The sequence below is a fragment of the Coenobita brevimanus genome, chromosome 61, assembly GCF_032717465.1.
Source record: "Coenobita brevimanus isolate Jiangsu-jjx chromosome 61, ASM3271746v2, whole genome shotgun sequence".
Lineage (NCBI taxonomy): Eukaryota > Metazoa > Arthropoda > Malacostraca > Decapoda > Coenobitidae > Coenobita > Coenobita brevimanus.
In genome coordinates this window covers 30,153,696-30,177,837 of record NC_137014.1, presented here as the reverse complement: position 1 = coordinate 30,177,837, position 24,142 = coordinate 30,153,696, and the positions used below count along the sequence as shown (strand labels likewise).

Genomic DNA, 24,142 nt, shown 5'->3' with positions numbered 1-24,142 from the left:
AATTAGAAGTGACTGTACCTCAGCCAGGGTACTTACAGGACATCTGTGGCCTCCTTCTCTAAGGCTTGGGCAGTGGTGAAAATGCTCTTGAAGCACATACAGTACAGTAATCCAGTGTTGTTTTCATTCATTCATTCATTGCCAGACGCCATGTATCCCAAACGGGGTGGCCAAGGGCTTAGAGTTAATTGTTTTACAGGGAGGGGCACTAATCCCCCACCAACCCCACTTCACACGTAGGGAGAACGTTATGCCAACAGCATCTGGTGTTCCCAGGCGGTCACCCATCCAAGTACTAACCAGACCCAACGTTGCTTAACTTCGCTGATCGGACGGGAAGCTGTGTACTCAACGCACTGTGAGTTATAATTGTTTAACACTGCACATTGTTCTTAACTGCACCATGCCAGTTTCAACTGCCAGTCTGCACTCCACAGTTAATCCTATGCACAGTTAATCCTATGCACAACACTGTAAATTCCAGTGTGGTCTAGTGGCGAGGTATTGTGGTTTATTCACTGTTTACTCACAAAAAACAAGCACGTGTGGCTTCCATTGCGATAAGCATCTACTCACGATCGAAGTTAGGCAGTAACTGTTGGAGTGTTGGTGACAGGGAATTTCCCTCCTCCCTCCCCCCTCCTTTGTCAGAGGAGGGGGGAGGGAGGAGGGAAGGGGTGAAGGGGCCATGGTGTAAACAGCTGTTCGGCGCCGAGTGGCAATTTCAAATTATGGGTGGGATAAAATTTGGATTTGGGGGGGATTTTTTTCTTTTTTTTTGGCCTTTTTTGGGTTCCAAAGGTCCAGGCCCACAATGTCTGGTAAGTGGGGTGTCCAGAAAGTGGGCGTCCAGATAGTATGGGGATTACTGTAGTAAATAGCTGACATGAGACAGCGAGATGTGTTTTGGTATAGATTTGGCAGCATCGCGTGAAGGGGAATTCCCATGAGGGACAGCGCCCAAACGATCTCGATATTTTGGAAGAACTATAAGTGTAATTAAATTTTAAATTCATTACTTATGTAAATACACTGCACCCGCCTAACTCACGGTAATTTCCTGCTGAACTCACGCCATGAATTAAAGAAAAAAACACACCTTATGGGGAAAAATATATTTGAGTCTGCCATGATGTTGGGTAGCCTAGAATAGCATTACCGGAACCCCTCTTAACACCACTTAACACTAATGCCCTGTCTCAGAAGTATGTATTGCATATCTTATAATAATAATAAACTATTAAAAGACATTACATATCCTAGTATGATAATAAACAATACACTACTGAAAAACACTTACCTTAATCCTGCTGATGACAGTGCTTATGTCGATGAGACACAGGTAGCGGTTTTGGCACACTAGCCTACGGTGCCTCATGCTGCTGCTGCATTAATGCTTCTTCTTCAGCATCCTCACTGAGAAAGCCCTCAAAATCAGCTGCAGAGATAACAGAAGCTTTGTCGCCATCATCATCATCTGCGTAGGCCAGGCTGTGGCTCAGGATGTTGTTGGCGGGCTAAGTAGTGTGTGATCAGTTGCTGGTGACACTGATTTAAACGGCTGTCATGCATTTTCTTATAAAAGGCAACAGCTTTATCAAGATTTAAAGCAATTTCATTACACCTTGTTTCATTTCTATCATGTACTTTGATCTTTTCTTTGGCCATATCCATAAATGCAAGAACTTCACCTAACACTCCTAGGCTATCTTGGACTTCCTCTTGCCGTTGTCTATCCTCCGAATTAGCTCTATTTTCAGGGGGTAGCTCAGTGGTGACTTCTGCTTCAGTCCTTTCCTGGCTGAAAAACTCATTGCTTAATTTTCAGCCATGGTGAAGCACAAAAAAAAAGCATGAAAGCACAAAAAGGCAGGGAAGAAGCTCGCAGGTAGATGTACATGTGTAGACTAAAAATCCCGCATGGTAGGCCTAGTTGCAGTACTGGCCACCAGGTGTAGGTGGCGTGGTTGGAGAAAGCATGTTTTGATTGGGTGCACAATCACAAGGACTGTGTGCATCAATATGATTGGCTTCCAGTCGTGAGTTGCGGCTACAATACTGTGAGTTAAACATCTCCTTGGAAATAAGTCATTTTCTGGTGGAAAAATGCGAATTAGAGCATTTTCTTTGAGTTTGGTGATAAGAACACCGTGAGTTAGATAATTCACGAGTTAGTAGTGCTTAAGTTATGCAAGTGCACTGTATGGGTGTTCCACTGTTAAGTTTTGTTTTTCCTCCCAGCCAGCTCTCCATACCACTTCTTGTACTTCGCCCATATTTCAAATGGCCATGGCATTTTTCCCACACCCATAATCATGTCAGTAGTCTTAGGAGTCTCTTATAGTATGTAAGTAGCTGATTGGGTGTGTCCTGTTTAGCATTTCAGTGGATCTGACCAGTCTTATCCAGGGCTAGACATTAAATGAACTGTATCAGTTTTTGTTGAGTAACTCGGGTCTGTCTGGTTGGGCAGACCCATCAGCCAAAGGCAGGCAACTTCTGCAGGGTCATCCCTTGCAGTGAGCTGGTGTTCCCTTGAGTTGACAGTGTCTAGCCACTGCGAGACACTGGGAAGAGTGTGGAGGTTTGGTTCCCAGATGGATGTTGCTTTTGTGTCCCTCCACCCAGTGGGCACCATAATAGGCTCTACATCACCCAATTACTTGGTTATATGGTTACCACCCAGTGTTGTAAATGGTTTTCTGGAGGGGTGGGGGAAGCTTATCACTTATGGTAGGGTCACCCAGAGTGAAAAGCAGAGTAATAAAATGTGACAGGAAGGATGGGAGAAATAATAGGAGAAGAGGGCAGACACAGAAAAAGAAATGATAAAGATGAAAGAAGTAGGCAGCACCACAACAGTGAGTGGATAATGGTTGCCATCACCTATCATCAGATAGATTGTAGTAGTTCATCCTTTCTTATGTTTTCACATGTTCACTTCCACTTGAGGTTCCCTTTGGAAGTGCACATATGTTCTCATAAATGCTGCCTCTTCAGAATAGCACAATTTCACATACATGTTAGGAGGAATCCCGTGTGATGATGTGGCTGTGTGGAGCAAATGGGAGTGAGATTCTCCAAAAGAGTATATGTGAATGAGGTGGAGGGAGAGGTGGTGAAGGGGAGAGATGAGGTAGATAGGCTGTGTGGGGGGTATATGGATTAGTGTGGGGTGGGATGGAGAGAGAAGCACCTGATGTCAAAGGACTGGATAACATGAGGTGATTTGTTTGTGGCTCTTCCACCTGGGATTAAGGTATCTGGCTATAGAAATAGTGAGATTTCTTACCCTTTCCAAAATTCTCCCACACCTAGATCCATATATGAATCATGGATGAGTGATTTGCTTGTGGCAGCTCTCCCTGGAATTCAGGTATCTGGCTATAGAAATAGTGAGATTTCTTACCCTTCTTTCCGAAATTTTTCCACACCTAGACCCATATATGAATCATGGATGAAGATTGGGCACTACATTTGCATATTGTACTGCCTTCATATCATAGTTCACATACCCTTGAAGTCCCCGTAAATCTCATTACTATGATATTATTTCAGAAAGTTTAACCCATCCTCTTTCTTTCTTCCACAAGATCCAATGAGTGGAGTGTGACTGTAGTGGTGTGTGGGAAAAGGACAGATTCAGTACTGTATATCAGAATGTCCTGTTCATTTCTTGCCTTCCTTTCATAAGAGCCATTGAGTGGGTTGTGGGAAAAGGACATATTAATTTAGTAAGCACCCCATTCCTTGTCTTTCTTTCCCCATAAGAACTTCTGATGATTGGGGTGTGGCAGTGGTGGTGTGTGGGACAAGGACGGATACAGGGGGGAGTGGCGGGGGACGGCAGGTGAGCGAAGGTGAGGGGCGAGGCTGGGCGGACAGACACCACCTCCCCCACGTTCTGACTTCAGCTGCCCTTGGTACTGGTGTCAATCAAGCCTTCCATGTATGTATTTGACAACATTAGAGCGTCTTGGTTACAGTATACATTTTTCTTTCCGAGTGAATTATTAAACTAGAAAATATCAGTCAAGTATTGTATGTATGCCTGTATATTGGTATTGAATACATAGTTTCTCTGGTAGGTATAGATTTTCTTTTTCTGCTAGATAATTGCACTAAAAGGAGTGTTTTCTGTCAAGCCTTTCATGTACTTTATGTATTTGAGGATATTGAACTTTTGCTATTGTAGGTTTTTTACTTTTACTGGATGCTTTGTTAATGTTCACAGACACTATTCGTTAAGGCATTGCAACTGAAAGATGGGATGCGTGGGAGTGTGAGTGGGGGCAGCACTGGTGGGAGTGAGCCCAGGGAAGTGGATCCGGAGGTGGTTCAAGCCATCCACCGGCTCACTCATGCACCAAACGACCATGACAAGCTGGGACTCAACCGCCGAACCATGTCAAAGTGGGTATTGCTGCAGGCACTGGTAATTGTACATGTGGTTAGCTGAAAGCAAGAATGGATTCCTTGCATCAGGTATCAAAGACCATACAGCACTAATTCAAAGCAAAAATAACTAACAATGGAAAAGAAATGAGGAAGGAAATATAGAAGTGGTCTTGACGTTGAAGTGGTCTTGGGATTGAAGTGGTCTTGGCATAAAAGTGGTCTGGTGTTGAATTGGTCTTGGCACTGTAGATGTCTTGGCATTGAAGTGGTCCTGGTATTAAATTGATATTGGCATAGAAATGGCCTTGGCACTGAAGTAGCTTGGTGATGAAGTGACTTAGTGATGATGCAGCCTGACATTAAAGTAGCTTGGCAATGATGTGACAGTTGGCCAGTTGATTGAAAAGCTTGACCCAGGAAGGGTTGACATCAATGGGAGGTCCTTAAGCTAGCTATTAACCCCTGCAGCACTAATTCATATCAACCTGATTACCTTCTCTGAGTCATTGTTTGGGGACTTTCTTTTTTAATGTTTTTTTTGTGATTAGATCAAGTGTCCGAGCTCAAACTTTTCATCACCCTCATTGTTTTGTAATTTACACCTCACAGGTGGGTGTGAGGGCAGCAATAAGTCTCCAGCACCGTGGGAGGTAGGTGGGGCATGAATCTGCCATTGCTGGGCTACAAACAAGAACTGACTTACTAAATATGTGGTATTTGGCAACGGCGGTGGGCAGGGCTTGGCAACAGCTGTGATGGCATAGAGGGAGACTCAGCGTTCCTATGGAAACCACTGACGCCTCCTCGTGCTTGAAATTATAGAGCGGAGATCCATCACTTCATATGAGGCGATCAGCGAGGTCAGGTGTTGGCCTGCATATCTGAATTACTAAATATGCAGTATTTGACAACTGCGGTGTGGCAGGGCTTGGCAACTGCTCTGATGGCATAGAGGGAGAGTCAACATTCTCATGGAAACCACTGACGCTTCCTGGTGCTTGAAATTTTGGCACGGAGATCCATTCTCTCATATGAGGCGATGAGTGCGGCCAGGGGTGGCCTGCATATTGCTTCATATGAGGCGATGAGTGTGGCAGGGGTTAATGCATGAAACCAAATGTCTAACCTATTGAGAGTAAAGGGAAAATAAAGGTTGGAAGAAATGGAGAAATATCAGGGAAAGGTAGGACAGACAAGAAGAGGACAGTAAGGAAAGAAAGATTGGAGACAAAAAAGCCCCTTGTAGTCACCTCTTATGACAAGCAGGGACACTTGGGAAGTAGTCTTCTCGCCAGGGAGCTGTAGACGTTGTTAGGTGTAGAGGAAGGTTATTCATGTAGTGTTGATTCCCCCCCCCCCATAAGGTTTATAAAGATTTAAATGAAGAACTCAGGACATAATTGCACTAAAGCTGGTTAAAGAAATGGTGGTAACTGTTAATTTCTTTTTGAAACTGATTATTTTCTTTTAACCTGCCCCGTGCCGGTGACGTACATTTACATCAGCCCCTGTATGTGCGGACAGTGCCAGTGATGTACATGTATGTCAGCGATTTGATATATTTGCCAAAATTCGAAAATTCAAATTAGGTGCCAAAAAATTGGCTGGGATATTCCCGCACGTCTCTAGGCCTCACCTGCCAGGTATGAGTCATATATACCCAACAAGAGTGTCTTTGGCTTTAATAGCATAGTTACTGATGAAGAAAATGCAGAGCTTTTGCCTCCTCTTGCTCTGTGGCAGGGAAGTCTACGGGCTTTACTCCGAAGTTTTCAGCTGCATGCTCAGGGAGAATCAATCTCATAATTGACCTAAATGGCTTCTGTGAGTACTTTTATGGTTGTTCCATGTTTTCTCATCATTTCTAACCTATCTAGCAAAGAAAAAAAAAAGGGCGAAAATTGGCCGGCACCACGGCACCATGAGGGTCCAATGTCTACCGGCACGCAGCAAGTTAATCCCTAAGGCCTAGGAACATCATACTTAAACTGAATGAGATCATAAAGAATTAAATGAAGAACACAGGACATAACTGTAGTAAGGGAATGCTGGAAATTTTTGATTTCTTGTTGGAATTGACTTCGTTTAACTCCTGAAGTCTAGGAACATCATACCTAAACTGAATAGAATCATCTGATGTTGACCAGAGTAAAATATAAATGATAATCCTAGGCTACAGAAGTTATTGAATGTTTCAAAACCGTACAGTACAAAACACCTCACCTAACCCGAATAAATTCATTTGTCATTGGTCAAAATTGATTTTGTTATTGTTGTGACAGTAGTCTCATTGTAAACCTGATGAACTGCAGGCTGAAGTTGCCTTTTTCTTGCAGCCCATCCTCCTCCTTTCGAGGGATAGGTAGAGAGCTGTGGAACATATGTATAACCAGGTAGATTATTCCCATGTCAGAAAGAAGAGCCATGACCTCTGCAATTTCTGTCTCCACAGGGATGAAATCAACAAGTCATACCGGCGGCTGGCTGCGCTGGTCCACCCTGATAAATGTAAGGCTCCCGGGGCAGAGGACGCCTTCAAAGCCCTTACACAAGCCAGAAATAACCTACTGAAACTCTTGACCGAAACTACTGTATAGAAGTGATAGTTGCATTGGTTTTGAGGTCTCCCACTCGCCAGTACAGGCGGCCCTCCACATTCGCGGGGGATATGGGACACAGACCTCAGCAAATCTTTGGTGCACCCTCCTGTAGATACCTCTGAAGCCGCCAATCACCCCCAGTGAGCAAGTGTGCACATACTGTACCTAATAAACCATAACTGGGACCTGAAAGCAGCATAAAATATCACAAACAGCTGATTATTTACCCATACGTGAGTGTGGGCAAGTCATCAGCTATATATTTATCCTAACTTCTTACAACCATATCCATTAAATTCAGTCTTGGCTCCACAGAGGGGCAATCTGTGAATTAGTGAGACACGAAAGTTGATTCCACGAATGTGGAGGGCTGCCTGTAATCACTTATTAACACTTTTTACTGAAACTGCTGTATAGTGTTAGGTCTATACAGAAGTGATATATGACTATAATATTGCAATGAGTAATCAGGCAAAATATGATGGACTCTATCAAGTAGTGTAAGTAAGGATTTGTGTAGAAGCAATACATGAATTAATAAAACCACACTTACACATTTTGTTGAAGATAAACAACGTTTTGAATAATGTCATGCACATAATGCTGTAAACAGAGTAATTCTTCATATAACATGCTTCCACTTCATACATTTTTCACAATAGAGGTGTGCAGCGACATGGGAATGGTTTTAGCATGTTGCTAACAATTGTTATTCAGAAGAATTCAGTGATGTGTAATGAGATATGTACCGTAATAGAACAGTATGAAAGTTTAGTTTCGACTTAGACTTTGTGTACTTGGGGCTGTTCCCTGTCTCATAATGATTCGATGGCATCAGTCAAGTCTGTAGCCATGCATTACATTGGCTATTTATATTTATCACATCTCATTGTCTTCCCCAACATTTCCCTGTACACTCATCTTCACTCTCTCCTTTTGGAATTTGCTTCACCTGACAGTAAATTGGTGGTTCACTGGTGCTGGCATTATCTACCAGGGGACAGTCAGTTATTGCTTTTGAGTTTACTATCAGCAACAAAAGTCTCGATGTCCCTCCTACTTTTTCCTCCATGGACTCGAAAAGTAATCTAGTGAATCTAAAGCAAACAACACTGATTACAATACCGTAATTCATGGTGAAATAAAGTAGTCAATGTCGGAGGTTGCTGATTCATGGCGGCTGACTGTTAAAAACAGGAGAGGTTTTAGGACTTCTGCTGCACACTATACATGTATTACAATCAATCAGTCAATGAATCAATCATGAGTGTCAAGTGTATCATTATTAGATGGCATAACCCCTTGGTAGTGCATGATGTTGGACCAAACAAGTGCAGACTGGTCAGGATGTGCATTATGGGTTCAGTGCTAAAACAACTCACACTGGCATTTATTTTATTTTATCACATTCTTTAAGTTGGTTATGCACTCTGATGCATACATATGCACCCATTCACGTCAGATATATTTAGATACATGCTGTCTTGAGTATAAAGTTTTTAATACTGTATTTGAGAAGATAATTTTTCCTGCTGGAATGTATCCCTCACTTAAAATGAGTGACACTTAACATTGTAGGTTTTAAGTATATACATGTAGTGTTAAGTGAGGAATTACTGTACTGTAGTAAAAAAAAATCAACCCTAGCAGATGACAACACTCACGCTTAAAGAACAGACCCATAGTAATGGTGTAGATAGGAGAGTAGATTTCATCATCTAATTCAGTGTTGCCCCATGAGGAGCATTACAGAAGTGCTTGCCTGTACCATGTACCAGTGTTACCTGACATCAGTTTTTGGTATGATGTATTTGGCCACACATGTTTTGGTATGATGTATTTCGCCACGCATGTTCTTCTACTTAGTACTCATTCTTTAGCCTTGCTGTCCCTGTTCCTGAAAATCTCTACATTCACCATCAACCCCGTCACAAAATGAACTCATTCTTTGTACCGAAAGCTCTCAGACAACCTTTGCCACTTTCCCACATGTCCACAGTTACCTCTGATTCACCATCTTGGTTTGACCTTATCCTGAGACACAAAGAAACTAGGGGACATAAATGCTGCTAAGCCATTGACAAATTGATGGATTATTTAATTTACAATGTAACTGTTGTCACTAACACTGCCATAGAGGTAAATTGCATCATTATTTGCAGTTTTGAAACTGTGATTTGAAATAGAAACGGGTGGGCCAGAGTATGGAACAAGATACAGTACATTTGTTACTGTTCTGAGTCATACATTATTTCACGTACTGTATTAACCTCATAAATAACTAATAAGAGATACACTTGCTGTAAGTCAAGTAAAAATCTTTGAGTTTATATCAGACACACAGTTATATACAGTAGGTTATTGATAGATAGGTAGTATGGTATGAAAAGATGTCACCATTTAGAAAAAAAATAGTGCAGGAACTGATATAAATCTACTTTAGCGTAAATACAGAGTTTTTTTACTTATACTGTAGAAACTACCGATATTATAGAATCTGTAAGGGCTGTACAATTTATATTCAGGATCAAGAATTCTATTTGTCATTGTATTCTGATACTGGTAGTTTGGTACTGTAATGAACTCAATACAGTGCACCCTTAACATCCACGGAGATTAGGTAACAGAGACACCCGCTTATGTTAAAAATCCTCGGATGTCTTCTGCCCCCCTTAAAAACACCCCTTGACCCTCCTTAATCCTTTGGCTGCAGTGACTGTGATGACAGCATACTGACTTTGCTCATTGGGGAGAAATAGGAAAAAAATTATGTGTTTTCAACACGTGTTTTAACCCACTTATCATGAATCACGAAAACTAAAATTTTTGTCAAACATCAATCTTTCTACTATCGTTTGCAACAAACTGCATGTCTGTAGGCACTCCAAGCACGGAGAACGATTTGAGAGGATACAAGGTGTGTTTTGACTCTGACACAGGGAGGTGGAAATTTCCACCAAATCACAAGGTTTTTTCCATACAAAATAGGGTTACAGCCATGTCACCTCTTCACAGTAATTGCAATAATAATAAAAATAAAACACTTCTAGCCAGTCTTCTATGATTTTGTTACGATATTCCAGTGTTTACGTTAGACTTTAGCAAAACAGTAACGATGTGAGGAAAAACATTACAAACTTTATCAAACTTCATGAATGACTTTCATTACCACTTATAAAGCATACTGATATAATGTCATGAGTCATTTCATAACAGCTGCACAGTTTGCCATGGCAAAAATTATTTTTTATAGCAAATGCATCATGACTTCTCTGATTATCGTAAAAATATCACTAAATCACTTGTATTTTATCACAGTAATTCACAATATAATATTAAATAACACTCTCAACCACTCTCGTATGATTTCAGTGCAGTTTGGGTGTGTATTCCTTCGTATTACGAGAGGGAGGGGGGGGGAGGGTAGGAAACCAGTTTAGACCAGAGAGAGAAAGGGGAAGGGGGGAGGGCAGCAAACCAGTTTAGACCAGCTCATCGAGGGTACGTGGAAAAAAAATAAATACTCTCAGCCCATCCTAACTTTTCCCCTGATGAATTAATGGCATTAATAAATGAAGTGGCCAAAAGGAAGTGTGTTGTATTTGATTCACTGGATAATGCCATCACCAAAACAGCCATGAACTGTGTTTCCATACAAAATAGGGTTACACCCACATTACTTCATCACAGTAATTGCAATAATAATAAATATAAAACACTTCTAGCCGGTCCCTTATGATATTGTTATGATATTCCAGTGTTTTACATTAGATTTTAACAACAGTAATGATATGAGGATAATCATTACAAACTTTATCAAACTTCGTGAATGACTTTTATTACCACTTACTTCTATAAAGCATATTGATATAATGTCATGAGTCATTTCATGGCATTGCTGCAGAGTTTGCAACCCCAAAAATGCTCGCGTCTCTGATTATAGCAAAAATATCACTAAATCACATGTATTTTATCACAGTAATTTACAATATGATATAACAACACTTTCAGCCACTCTCGTATGATTTCAGTGCGATTTGGGTGTGTATTGCTTCGTATTATTTACGAGAGGGAGGGGGAAGGGGTAGGAAACTGGTTTAGACCAGGCCATCGAGGGGTAGGAGAGAGAGGGGGGGAGGGCAGCAAACCAGTTTAGACCAGCTCATCGAGGGTACATGGAAGAAAATAAATACTCCCAGCCTGTCCTAACTTTTCCTCTGATGAATTAACGGCATTAATAAATGAAGTGGCCAAAAGGAAGAGTGTTATATTTGATTCACTGGATAATGCCATCACCAATACAGCCATGAACTGTGCCTGGAAAATGTTACATTTGCACTGGACAAGTGTCAGCAGAGTTCAACAAGATAAAATGCTTTAGTGAATCCAGCCCCGGTACTGTATCCACCTGCGGATATTTAAAACAGTTTGTTATATCCATCCACGGATATTTAAAACTGTGTATGTTAAAAACGTGGATGGAAAGGGATGACTGTAAAATGGGATTATTAGAAAACGGAAACAGCAAATCATTATATTTCATCATTGCATAATATCTAACTTGCAGCTCATAGGAGCACTGTATCAGCCAACTGAAAGTACAGTGTGGCCTAAGGATACATTAGAAGTTATGTAGTGTTACTATGTAACTTTGAGAATTAGTGTTCACCCACTAATGGACGTTCATGTTTTTTATGTTTTATTATATACATTGGAAATTAAACTTATATACAAGCTTCATGATTTGTGTACCCCAAACTCATCTCTTCTTGAAGAGTGTTAAGTACAATAATGGTTTTGGATGAACTTGTCCGAACAGACGAAGACATCAAGTGCATATTATATGATGAGCTGAACATCTATCTATCTATTGCCAGACGCCATAATCCCGTAAGGGGTGGCCATTTGACTTTGAGTTATTTGTTTTACGGGGAGGGGCACTAACCCTCCACCAACCCACTTGCTGACACGTAGGGAGCACGTATGCTTTGGTTATGTGGTTACCACCCAGCGTTGTAAATGGTTTCTTGGCTTACAGGAAACCATTTGGCTTGTCACTCAATGTAAAGCCACCTGTAAAGGAAAGAAAACTGATAAGAAGTGACAGGAAAGATGAGAGAAATAGGAAGAGAGGAGGACATGCACTGAAAAAGAATGATAAAGGCTAAGGAAGAAATAGGCAGCACTACATCAAATGAGTGGGTGATGGTCGTCACCACCTACCACCAATGAGATTAATGCTACAGTACTTTGTATGTTCTTCACAGAATATATACATAAGAGTACTGGATCCCATCATAAACCACTTTGCTTACACTTCAAGTTTAACTAAGTGGCCAAACTATCTATTAACCTTCCAACAGATGTTGCTAACAACTGTTATTCAAAAGAAATCAATTATGTGTAATGAGATATATACCGTAATGGAACCGTATGAATGTTTAGTTTCGACTTGGACTTTGTGTACTTGGGGCTGTTCCCTGTCTCATGATTTGATGGCAACATCAAGTCTGTAGCCATGCATTACATTTGCCATTTATAATTATCACATCTCACTGTCTTCCCCAGCATTTCACTGTACACTCATCTTCACTCTCACCTTTTGGAATTTACTTCACCATACAGTAAATTGGTTGTTCACTGGTGCTGGCTTTATCCACCAGGGGCCAATCAGTTATTGCTTTTGAGTGTACTATCAGCAGCAAAAGTCTCTATGTCCCTCCTACTTTTTCCTCCATGGACTCAAAAAGTAATCTGATGAATTTAAAAGCAAATGACACTGATTACAGTAATCCATGGTCAAATAAAGTAATCAGTGTCAGAGGTTGTGGATTCATGCCAGCTGACTTAAAAACAGGAGAGGTTTTAGGACTTTTGCTGCACACTGTACATGTATTACAATCAGTCAATCATGAGTTTCAAGTGTATGATTACTAGATGGCACAAGCCCTTGGTAGTGCAGGATGTTGGACCAAACAAGTGCAGAAGCTGCTCTCCCCAGCCACTTGTCTAGCTCTAAGATCATGAGGTCCTTTTTAATAAAGCTGTTTTTCCAGCTACGTGGTCGCCAGGGAAAATAGTCATTGATGTGTTTGATGTGGTTGGTCCAGCCTAGTTGTGTCGGTAGCAGGCCAGTGTAATAAGTATCCTCTATACGAAAAGGTCTTTCCTTACTCGCTGCATTATACAAAGGAGCCACAAGATTCCTGGAAATCAATATCCTGTTCATTAAGGGAAGAAGAGAAACTAACAGCCAATCCCATTTGACACCCTAAGAGGTGCTGGGGACTTAGGCTAGGATACTAGGCTACTTAGTGGCATTACATGAATAAGAAGCCTCCCTAAATCCTTTCAACTTAGCTGATGACAGTGTAATCAGAGTGAAGGGTAAGTATGACCAGCAAACAAGGAAATTCATTCCTACCTCACACTGTAATTAAGGTTTATGGAATTTCATGCAGCCACAAGTTGATATTTAAGTTGTGGAAGTAGCCCATTTCCAACAGGTGAAAAACTGACTGTAGTGGATAGCTAGTACATTATTCCCACTAGGTGTCTGCTTATACACAAATGGAGACAAAGAAACAGGTGTTTATGGGTATGACTGACCTTGGAATGATGTAGCCAGGGCCCATGCAGTAGGGTGGGTAGTGAGAATGTGGGTACTCTGCCCAAGTCACCCTCCATTTAACTCTATGACAGTTGGCTCGACATGGCTTAGCTCGCCCTCTCCGTCGGCACAGAAGTTGCTTTCGTGTGTGGTTGCTCTGCATGTCATATGACCTCAGATACCTGAAGCAAATATAATGCAATAAGTGTTGAACTCTCAGAACACCAAAATCGTAAATTACAACAAATATACAGCAGTACAGTTAATATAGCATTTCCTATGTTTTATTTTCAGTACAATACAGTTTATACACGTTTAAAACTGTTTCAGTTCAGGCTGTTTAATTATTAAGCTGCTGATGAATTGATACCTTTTCTTCACTTATTGCTTGTGATTCAGTTGAAAGTTGTTTTTCAAAGTCAGAAATGATACCTCTTTTTTTTTTTTTTTTTTTTTTTTTTTTTTTAGTCATGAACTAAAAGAATCTCTCATTTAAAGTTCTGTCACTTAAAATAGCATTTTGCTCCCAAATGCTAAAGGCATGAGTACAGCCAGAAGAGGGGGACTAGTGGGCCCAGTCCCCTTCTATAATAATGTTTGAAGTCACTGAAATACATTAAATATGTAGACATGTACTGTAAATATTTACTTATACAGTATTTTTATTTCAGTGGCATATTTATGACTCATTCCTGGGTGGTTTCTTTTACCATTAAAACTTAAAATTTTTTGTTAACTGTTATAATGCTGTCCATGCATTTGTACCTCAGGAATAAACATAACAAAAATTCAGGGACACCCCATACCAATATCCTGGCTGCACCCCTGATCATAGACTTAAAAAGGCGGGACTGACTGTATACAATTAATCCTTATCATGCTATTGAATGATAGAGCCAATGCAAGGATATTAATCTATGGGTTTGGTGTTGGATGGGTTTCAAAGAACATTGCCCTCTTCTATTTTTATGAGAAAAAGTATAGATTACACTCAGTCCTCATCTGATCTAGAATTGTGGAGGCAGAACGCAAGTTTACATGAAGCAAGTCTTATAATAATACATCAGTAAAATCTAGGATGTGTGGAGGCAAAATGCAACTTTAAGTGAAAAAACTATGATAATCAAGCATCAGTAACATTACTTTCCTGCTGAGCTCAAAGATGTTGACCAAGACATCTGTGTCGCTCTTGAGAACCCAGACAGGGGAGGGGCAGTAATGAAGGACCCAATGCAGCCCACATAGCGTCTTCACCGTCAGGTTATCATATGTGTCATGGAAATCTAGCTGGATAATATCATGGTACTGCTGACTTTCCTGCCTGAGGTCCTCCATGAGTCTAAGATCATCAGAAACTCCCACCATGAAGATAGTTCTAAACCCAGTCATGTTCAGCCAAGTTGTGTTGCCCCAGAGCTTTCTAATCCGCCCCCTGGCTTGAACTTCATTAAGCCCAACTCCCACAATATTCAAGATGTACAGGTTACTAATGTTGTAGCAGAAATCAGGCTCGTTTATCAGGTATTCATAGGGGAAATGATCGCGTTTGATTGTTGTGTTCCAGGGTAGATTGACACCATCTGCTTCACCCTCTAGATCAGATGAAGTGTAGTCATTAATTGTATCAGACATTCTTAGATGTCCTTTTATTTGAAGCTTGAAGGTCCGAAGTGAACAGCGTAAGACTAAGTTTGTGATCGTCAGTAAAAATAAAAGACTGGAGAGAGCGAACACAAATCTGCGACAAAGTGATGAGCGAGGACGAGGTAGGGTAGAAAACAAACCTGTAAAAAAAAAAGAGAAAATTATATAATTCATCAAGGACAGATTTACGTAAAAACGCTTATCCTCTGACCTACAGGATTTGTCTTGAACCAAATTTTCTGGTACAGTATTAGCCTGAGTAATTACCTAAGTGCATACTTAGCTAGGAGTTTACTACTACCACTACTGCTACTACTACTACTACTACTCTCTCTCTCTCTCTCTCTCTCTCCGACTCACCTCTGCTGGTCCTCATGGTGGGAGTGTGGCGTAGAGTGGCATCACATCATCACCAGCACATCCCCGCTTCTCACTTCCACACTTTGAGGATTTTATGGTACTGAAGTTTAGTTGACCACTCCTGAAGTAAATAAACTATACCCATTTTACAATTACTTGGCTTAAACGGCCAACTTTCCATCTTAAATGCCGAGTTGTAAGAAGAGAATAACACTAACAAATAATGCTCGTCATGAAGTGCTATGAAAAGGATGTGGAGTCACTCTTGTCTTATTCTGCCACTGATCTCCGTGAAATTAGATGTAAAAAGGAGAATAAAAATGTGGGCCAAGCTAAGGTTATACATACATATATATATATATATATATATATATATATATATATATATATATATATATATATATGTCTGACTTCGTGACAAGAAATATGAAGTGGATCTGTAAAAAGAAAGAAGGAAAAAAAAGGTGCAGATTGTCAGGCCCGTGAGGAGCTAGATTCCTGATGTTTGAATGTGTCCAGCATCACATGCTGTGGATACCCGTTAATTAATTCCTCTTTCCTTGCTTTCAGGATCCTACTCCGCCCCATCCTCAGGTAGGAAAAAGATAAGGATGATATTGATGATTTAATGCATAGATAAAGAAGGAGGGCAGACAGAAGATGAAAGATAAAGGTGAAGGATGAAGTAGGCAGCACTATATCAAGCGAGAGCATCATCCATTCACTTGAAGAGAGAACCTGTATTTTTTTCACAGGAAAAATCATCATAGAAATTACCAATATGCCGGGAATCGAACCCGGGACTCTCAGGTGAGAGGCAGGCAGCATACCACTACACCACGACCAGGTAAAAATTACTTACGTTGTCACAATCTTGTAACCAACGTCCCTCCGCCCCCACTGTGGGCATCAAGAGGATGAGTTAACCCCCTGGCACTCGGGCAAGTAGATGCTTTTAATCTATCCCAAACACTTACGGCAAGTCAGAATGAAGAGAGAACCTGTATTTTTTTCACAGGAAAAATCATCATAGAAATTACCAATATGCCGGGAATCGAACCCGGGACTCTCAGGTGAGAGCCAGGCAGCATACCACTACACCACGACCAGGTAACTCACTTTGTCACAATCTTGTAACCAACGTCCCTCCGCCCCCACTGTGGGCATCAAGAGGATGAGTTAAAAAATACAGGTTCTCTCTTCATTCTGACTTGCCGTAAGTGTTTGGGATAGATTAAAAGCATCTACTTGCCCGAGTGCCAGGGGGTTAACTCATCCTCTTGATGCCCACAGTGGGGGCGGAGGGACGTTGGTTACAAGATTGTGACAACGTGAGTTAACTTTTACCTGGTCGTGGTGTAGTGGTATGCTGCCTGGCTCTCACCTGAGGGTCCCGGATTCGATTCCCGGCATATTGGTAATTTCTATAATCCATTCACTTGATATAGGGCTGCATACTTTTTCCTTCACCTTTATCCTTCATTTTCTGTGTCTGCCCTTCTTTATTCCTGTTTCTCCCATCTTTCCTGTCACTTTATTACTCTTCTTTCCTTCTTAGGTGACATTACCTTGAGTGACAAGTCTAATGGTTTCCTGTAATCCAGGAAACCATACAGTGCTGGATGGTAGCCATATAACTATCCGATACGTGTTCCCTACATGTCAACAAATGACTTGGTGGAGGATCAGTGTCCCTTCCTGCAAAACAACTAAAAGACAAACGGCCACCTCATATGGGATTTTGGCGTCTGGCTATAGAATGATAGATAGATAAACTGATATGTAGATAAATAAACAAACAATAAGTACATAAATTGTAATAAAGTCACATATTTAATTATATTAGTGAGAAATAAGCATATGCAGATTGTATGTAATGCTAGGTGTTTACGGCTCGACTTACCGTTCCTAAAACACCTAACGTGCAGCGGGGTCCTCTTTCAAGACCGGGGCTAAGAACAAATAAGAGAGAGGCAGGACACAAAAACTCCTGGCAATAACCTTTACACGTGTATTATTCAGTCAGACAAGGGACAATAGCAGATATTACAACACAATATTTGGTCAATCGCCAAACACTTATAGCTAGATAATTAGTATCTCACAGGATACTATGGAAGAATGCACTTAAAATAACACTTGAGGCGGAGTATGCAGAATTAGTACAGTCCAAGGTCTCTGTGCGCGTGGAGGAGTTAGAGATGAGGCTCACTAGGGGAGGGTGTAAGGCACTGGGGTCTAATTGTGATTATGGTAGTATGAGACGGAGTTTGTTGACAGTGTGTTCACTTTACTATTTTCTGAGGGCAAGGGACTTTTGGTTAATTATTAATACAAACTCCACGGCTTGGGTGTTTCTCTTACTATAATCTGAAGGGTATTGCACATGGGTCTTATTCACTATCAAGCTGATTCTGTTTGGGTTATTCACTGTTCCGCCCTGTCGTATATTAGACCATTATTATTCCAATTTCATTTAAACACTTGGTCTGGTACTACGAATGCACTTTATCACCTCGCCACTGTTATACTACACTAGGGGCGCAGTCACTGTCTCATGGGACACTGGGCGACGGGGAGACACGCCGGCTACAGCTCTGCCGGGGCAGGGGCACCGCCGGGGGAGGCCGTGTCGAGAGGACACGGGATCACGAGCAGGGGCGTCTTATCTCGTCCGGGGCTACAGGTGGCGAAGGGGACCGTACTTTCCGGGCTGGGGACAGGAGTGTGGCCTTCAGGACTGGGGCCGAACAATTTCCTTAACCTCTTGTTCAGGTTCCTGCTGGACGTAGAGATCCTCCGCCGTCGGGGCATAGAGAGGTCCCGTCCGGGCGTTCTGGGGAGGGCCTGGGGTTCCTGAGGGCTGCGGCCCCCCGAGCTAGGCAGCGCCATCAGGGAGGGGCTGCGGCACAGGTCTGCATCAGGGTCCGTCAGGTGGGTCTTCTCCGTGGCCAGTCGTAGGGAGCAGAGACCGGGGGAGACTATAGGGCCTCTCCAGTACTCCTCTACGTCCTCGGCGTCGTGGGTCAGGAAACTCGCCTCACGCTGGGGCGGCGGGGCTGCTCTCTGCTGCTTCCGGCCGTGGGGCCCGGCTACTGCCAGTGGCTTCCCAAAGGCGCGACCACAAGGTGCAGAGGCCCAGCTACTGGCCGTGGCCTGAGAGGGTGAACGACTACCAGCGAACCCAGGGACACCTTCAGAGCGGCTACCAGCCGTCTGACAAAGGAGAGAGCGGCTACAGGCCGACTCGAGGACAACACCTTCGGAGCGGCTACCGGCTGTCTGACGAAGGCGGGAGCGGCTGCAGGCCGACTCCTTCTGCAGGAACGAGGAGCGGCTACAGGCCAACTCAGGAGCAACGCCTTTGGAGCGGCTACCGGCCGTCTGACGAAGGTGGGAGGGGCTACAGGCCGACTCCTTCAGGAGGGGTTGTGGAGCGACTACAGGCCGTCTCCGGAAGGACACCTTCTGATGAAGGCAGGAGCGACTACAGGCCGTCTCCTTGTTACCCTCAGGTCGGCTACTGGCCAATTCCTTAGCAAGGGGCGGGCGGCTACCAGGCTTCCCAAGAGGGAAGACACCTTTGGAGAGGCTACTGGCCGACTCCTGAAGAAGGCGGGAGTGGCTATTGGCTAACTCCTTAGGGGCACTGGTAGGAGCTGGACAGACAGCTCCACCCCGAGATGGGTTGGTGGAAACTCGCCCGGAAGGTAGTGCAGGATTCCTGCTATGGCGACGGCGGGAGGGCTCCAAGTCATAGGGGCGTACGGCCCGGGCTGACTTGTGCCGTTGTCGTGCCGAGTCTCGGTGCGCCACTGCTAGTCCTCTGTGGGGTCATTGTTGGGGTGTCTGGGAGTTTATGGGGGCACTATGCTGATTCCCTGGTGGAGGTGGTTGGGCGTTCCAAGGGACACTATGCTGTATTTCACCACCGTCCGCTTGGAAAAAGTCACGTCCCCGTGACTGGAGGTGATAGACGTGAGTATCATGGGTGGTGTAAGTGGGCTGGAGATTTTTGAGGAGGGCTTGCCAAGTGGTAGTGGCGGGGTTTTCATCCTGCTCCACATCATAGGTGAGGAAGAGGGTGGAGGTGGCAGTGGAGGAGTGGAGGAGGTGGAATAGGTGGTGTGGTCCTAGGACCCTGCGGTTTCGACCGAGGGTAGGTGCCCATACAGCCCGTTGGATTCTCATTGTCATGGTTGTTGCTGGTGGTGTGGTGTGGTGCTGAATGCTGGACACCGAGGGTAGGAGTCGGGTTTTGTGCCAGGGTAATGCAGCGTAGGATCCCTGGGAAGTACAGGTGGCTGTGATTTGGGCTTGGTGTTTAATGACAGTGTGAAGTTGAGGGGAAGCAGGTGGGGTGGGAGAGTGGGTGTATCAGTCGGGTGGGCGTGAGAGGCGGCCAGAGCGGGTGGTTGTAGTTTTGAGGGTCGGCGTGGGTGGTGAAGTGGGAATGGGTGTGTGTAGGTGTGGTGGGTGGGAGGAGGTGGTGGTGGGCGGGGGTGGTGGTGGTGTGTTGGCATGGGCGGGACACGTGGAGCTGGGCGTAGGGGATGGGGTGGTGGGAGGAGGTGGTGAGGGAGAGTGGTAGGAGGTTGGTGGTGCAGGTGAGCTGTCAGGTTAGGTGCGGGGTGGGGTGGCGGCCAGGGAGGCGGAGGTGGTAGGAGGGGTGGAGGGGGAGGGGGAAGAGATGTAGCACTCATAGGTGGGAGGGGGGGTGGCACCTGGACAGGAGGAGGGGCTGGGGCAGCAGGGGCAGGAGCACGGTAGGGACGTATGTGGCGGTTTCGGAGAGTGCGAGGGGCGCCGTGGTAATCAACAGTAGCTTGATAGGGGTTGGGGATGCAGCTGATAGTGTGGGGCCCCGTGAAGCGGGGTGCAGGCTTGTGAGGGGTGGGAAGTTGAGCGACCATGACGGTGATGCCGAGTCGATAGGGGTTGGATGCTGTATCGGGGCTGAGGTCCAAGTTATTTTGAAGGTGTATCAGATTGCTTTTAAGGTGGTGTAGCGGGTCTATCGCAGGAGCGGGGGTGGGTGATTCCAAGTGTTGCCGAAGGGGCAGTAGGAGGGGTGTCTTGCCGAAAATCCGCTCATATGGCGAAACTCCATCTTCTCTGGGGCAGGAGTTGATGCCCCATTGGACAAGTTTTACGTGGGCAGGTCAGTCGTCGTCTTTAGTGGTTTCTATGCGTGTGCGGAGTTGATTCATAAGGGTACGATGGCTGCGCTTGCACACTGCATTTCCCTGTGGCCAGTAGGGGGAGGAATGGGAGATGTTATACCCGAAAATTTTGGCGAGTTCCTCCCAGACTTTTTAGGTGAACTTGGGTGCATTGTCCGGGTGGATGGCCTGGGGAATGCCAAAGTAGGGAAAGACGTGTCGAAGGTGGGCGTCTGCTACTCTGACAGTGTGATGTTCCTTGGCTGGGCAGGCCACGATGAATTTTGAATAAGTGTCCATGAACATGATCACGTACTTGTAACCCAAGTTTGGGGGCAGAGGCCCTACCACATCGATCGCTAGGAGCTGCCAGGGTTTGTGTGCGGTGATGTGGCCTGATGGTGGTCCTGCGGTCCTTGTGATGTCCTTCCTGAGCGCACAGGCGCGGCAACTTTGAATAATTTCCTTGGCGAGGGTGGAGGGGTTTGGTGCCCAGTACGTGTCGTTGAACCTTGCAGCAATTTTTTGGCACCCAGATGGATGCCGTTATGGGCGTGAAGGTGGCATAAGGCGTCGAGAGCAGTGTCAGGGGCTAGGAGGATATGACCGGAGAGGGTCAGGAGGTGGTCACCCTGCCGGTATAATTTCTTGAACAAGTGGGGAGAAATCCACAGGAGTCGCTCCTTGCGGTGCCACTGCTGCAGGAGGTCTGTTTCTGGCTGAATGGCGTGGATGGGGATCCGGGAGAGGGCATCTGCATTGGTATGGAGCTTGCCTGGTCTGTAGGAGATTTCATAGTTAAATTCTTCTAGGATCTCGTGCCATCTGATGAGTTGGGCGTTGTGGGAGTCCGATTGTCTTAACCACTGGAGGGACTGGTGATCCGTGATGATGGTGACCTGGGTCCCAGAGAGATATGCCCTGAAGTGTTGGAGAGCCCATACTATGCCTTGACATTCTCATTTAGTGGCGGCGTAATTTTTCTCTGCCTGATTCAGGGTATGGCTGGCGCAGGCAATGATGTGCACGTGGCTCTCCTGGACTTGCGCCAACACAGCGCCTATGGCAGAGAGGGAGACATCGGTGTAGAGGTGGAAGGGGAGGGCATAATCAGGAAAAGCCATGATGGGAGGGGAGATGAGTTTGTCTTTTAATTGCTGGAAAGCAGCTTGTCTCTCGTCCGTCCGGAGGAACGGTTCCCCCTTTCAGGTTAGGTCATGGAGAGGTTTGGCAATGTGGGCAAACCCCTTTATGAAACAGCGTTAATAGGATGTCAAGCCTGGGAAGGCTCGGATGCCGTGGATGTCCTTTGGTGGGGGTATGTCCGCAATGGCGTGGAGCTTGTTGGGGTCGGGGGAGATTCCTGCCTGGGAGATAACAAGTCCCAGGAACGAGACGGTCCAAGCGGCCAGGATGCACTTAGAGGGCCGGAGTTTGAGGCCTGCCTGACGAATTCTGGTAAAAACTGGGCGAAGGCGCTGCAGGTGGTCGGCCCAGGTTTGGCTGAAGACAATGACGTCATCTAGGTATGCCAGGCATATTTCCCACGTGAGGCCGCTGAGGACAGATTCCATTAGCCTGGAGAAGGTGGTGGGGGTGTTGCAGAGACCGAACAGCAAGCCATTAAATTCATAATGCTTGCCGTTACTTGTCGAGAAGGCCGTTTTGCCTCGGTCTTCCTGTCACACGGGGACTTGCCAATAAATATCCAGACTGGAGGTCCAGGGTGGAGAACCAGGACGCTCCGTACAGGGAATCCAAGGAATCGTTGATTCGAGGGAGTGGAGTGGCGTCTTTGATGGTTATGTCGTTAAGGCGGTGGTAGTTGATGCAGAAATGGATCGTGCCGTCCTTCTTTTTCACCAGGACAACAGGGAAGGACCAGGGGCTGGTGGAAGGGGAAATGATGCCTGCTTCAATCATTTCTTGTACTTGGCAGTCCTCTTCTTCCCGCTGTCTAGGATTCTTCTGTCAGGAGGGTTGTCGAATTGGTGAGCCTGTCGTATAAATCTCATGCGACAGGTAAGTGATATGACCTATGTCTGCTGGTCCTGCCACGAACAAATCCTAGAAATCCAGGAGAAGGCGGCGTAGGTGTCTGAGTGACGAGCGGAGAGATGGTCAGGAATGGGTGGCAAGGGGGCGGGGGAATGGGAGGGGGACGGGGCACAGGGCTTGGCTTCTTCCATCTCTCCGATTATGAGCCCTTTCGGGAGGATCAGGGGGGAAGGGGCAAGGTTCGCGATGCAGACTGTCGTGCGATGTGGGGGGAGGAAAGTTGGAGACAAAAGGCAGGCTGAGAGGGCTCCCGGTGGCAGGAGGGGAGAGAATAAGACAGAGGGGCTGGAGGGCCAGTTGAGGGGCACCCAGGCCTCATGATGAGGGGGAATGACTGCGGCAGAAACAGAGGAGGGAAAAGAGGGAGGAGGGATAGTGGGAGGGGGCATGAGGGAAGGGAGGAAGGGGGCGAGGGAGGGAGGGAGGGGGTGAGTCTTCCAGTCGGGGCCGGGGCCAGGGCGTACAGGTGCAAACGGCCTGGGTGGGGTTGGGTGGGGCACGGAACTGGAGCTGTCGGTAGCGGCAATCTTTGGTCGCCCCTAGCTTCTGTAGCAAGTCCAGTCCCAAGTCCCCGTCGTAGTTCCGGCAGGAAGAGTCAAACATTATAAACTGGTGCTGGGTCAACACCGGCTGGTGGGTTCGACCCTTAGGGCCCGTGTCTCCCCACAGATGGGCAGGGGGCCATCCCCCACATCCACAAGGTGAGTGGTTGTGGGGCGGAGCGGGCCAAAGGTCGATCTGTGACGGGAGAAGTAGTGGCTGTAAAGGCAGGATCTGGCTGCTCCCATATCGACTAGGAGTCTGGCTTTTACCCTGTTCAGTTTCATCTTGTGGTACACTGGGGGGCGGTACTCGGGGGTAATAGCCCCCGCCACTGTGGGATGGTGCGGGCCTGAAAATCCAGCGGTCTGGGACCTCCTTCTTCCTGCTCCTGCTCCTGTTCCCCAGGATCGGTCTCCTCTACAGGTACCAGTTCGTCCTCTGCGGCCTTGTCTGCTTGAGAGGACAATTTGCGTGAACCTGGGGTAGTAGGTTTGCAGCGTACAGCTTTTAACTGGTCCCGAATGTCATGCAGGAGGCACCTGGAGCTGCAGGCTGTAAACTCCCAGGGATTCACCAAAATCAAGCTAGGGTTTTCCCTGTGGGTGGGGCACCGGCGCGTGGGGTGAGCTCTAGGCGGGCTTGGCGCCAGGATGGGGCTGGTGTGAGGCATGTGTGGACGTGGCTTAACTGGGGGAGCCGGGGTCTGAGTGGGAAACTTTTCCACCACATTGATCTCCTGGGGTGTTGGGCGGGCGGTCAGGAGGCGT

At 45.4% G+C, this 24,142-nt stretch overlaps 2 protein-coding genes and 1 pseudogene across 2 annotated transcripts in view; 1 reads left to right on the top strand and 2 right to left on the bottom strand.

Annotated features, from left to right (window-relative positions):
* LOC145403628 (dnaJ homolog subfamily C member 27-like) overlaps positions 1–10,395 on the top strand; it is a 56,936-nt gene extending 46,541 nt beyond the window's left edge. The window contains exons 5-7 of the mRNA XM_080275307.1: positions 3,772–3,949; positions 4,235–4,413; positions 6,851–10,395. Of these exons, the coding sequence (XP_080131433.1) occupies positions 3,772–3,949; positions 4,235–4,413; positions 6,851–6,995 (502 nt within the window). The 3' untranslated portion in view covers positions 6,996–10,395. The remainder of the gene's footprint in view (positions 1–3,771; positions 3,950–4,234; positions 4,414–6,850) is intronic.
* On the bottom strand, positions 252–370 carry LOC145403854 (5S ribosomal RNA; annotated as a pseudogene).
* A 2,508-nt stretch (positions 10,396–12,903) lies between the features above and the next one.
* LOC145403733 (beta-1,3-galactosyltransferase 5-like) lies at positions 12,904–15,240 on the bottom strand. Its single transcript, XM_080275413.1, has 3 exons — positions 14,747–15,240; positions 13,608–13,790; positions 12,904–13,204 (listed from the first exon to the last, which is right to left on the bottom strand). The coding sequence occupies exons 1-3, from the start codon at positions 15,238–15,240 to the stop codon at positions 12,904–12,906; spliced, it is 978 nt and encodes a 325-aa protein (XP_080131539.1).
* Between the last annotated feature and the right edge of the window lie 8,902 nt (positions 15,241–24,142).

Excerpts from the sequence above, each read along its gene's own strand:
- LOC145403733 (XM_080275413.1), bottom strand. The coding sequence starts at position 15,240 with ATGTCTGATACAATTAATGACTACACTTCATCTGATCTAGAGGGTGAA. Across the intron at positions 13,791-14,746 it reads GAGCTCAGCAGGAAAGTAAT|GTATCTGAGGTCATATGACA; the intron begins GTTACTGATGCT and ends TATTTGCTTCAG. Across the intron at positions 13,205-13,607 it reads CCTGGCTACATCATTCCAAG|GAATCTTGTGGCTCCTTTGT; the intron begins GTCAGTCATACC and ends ATTGATTTCCAG.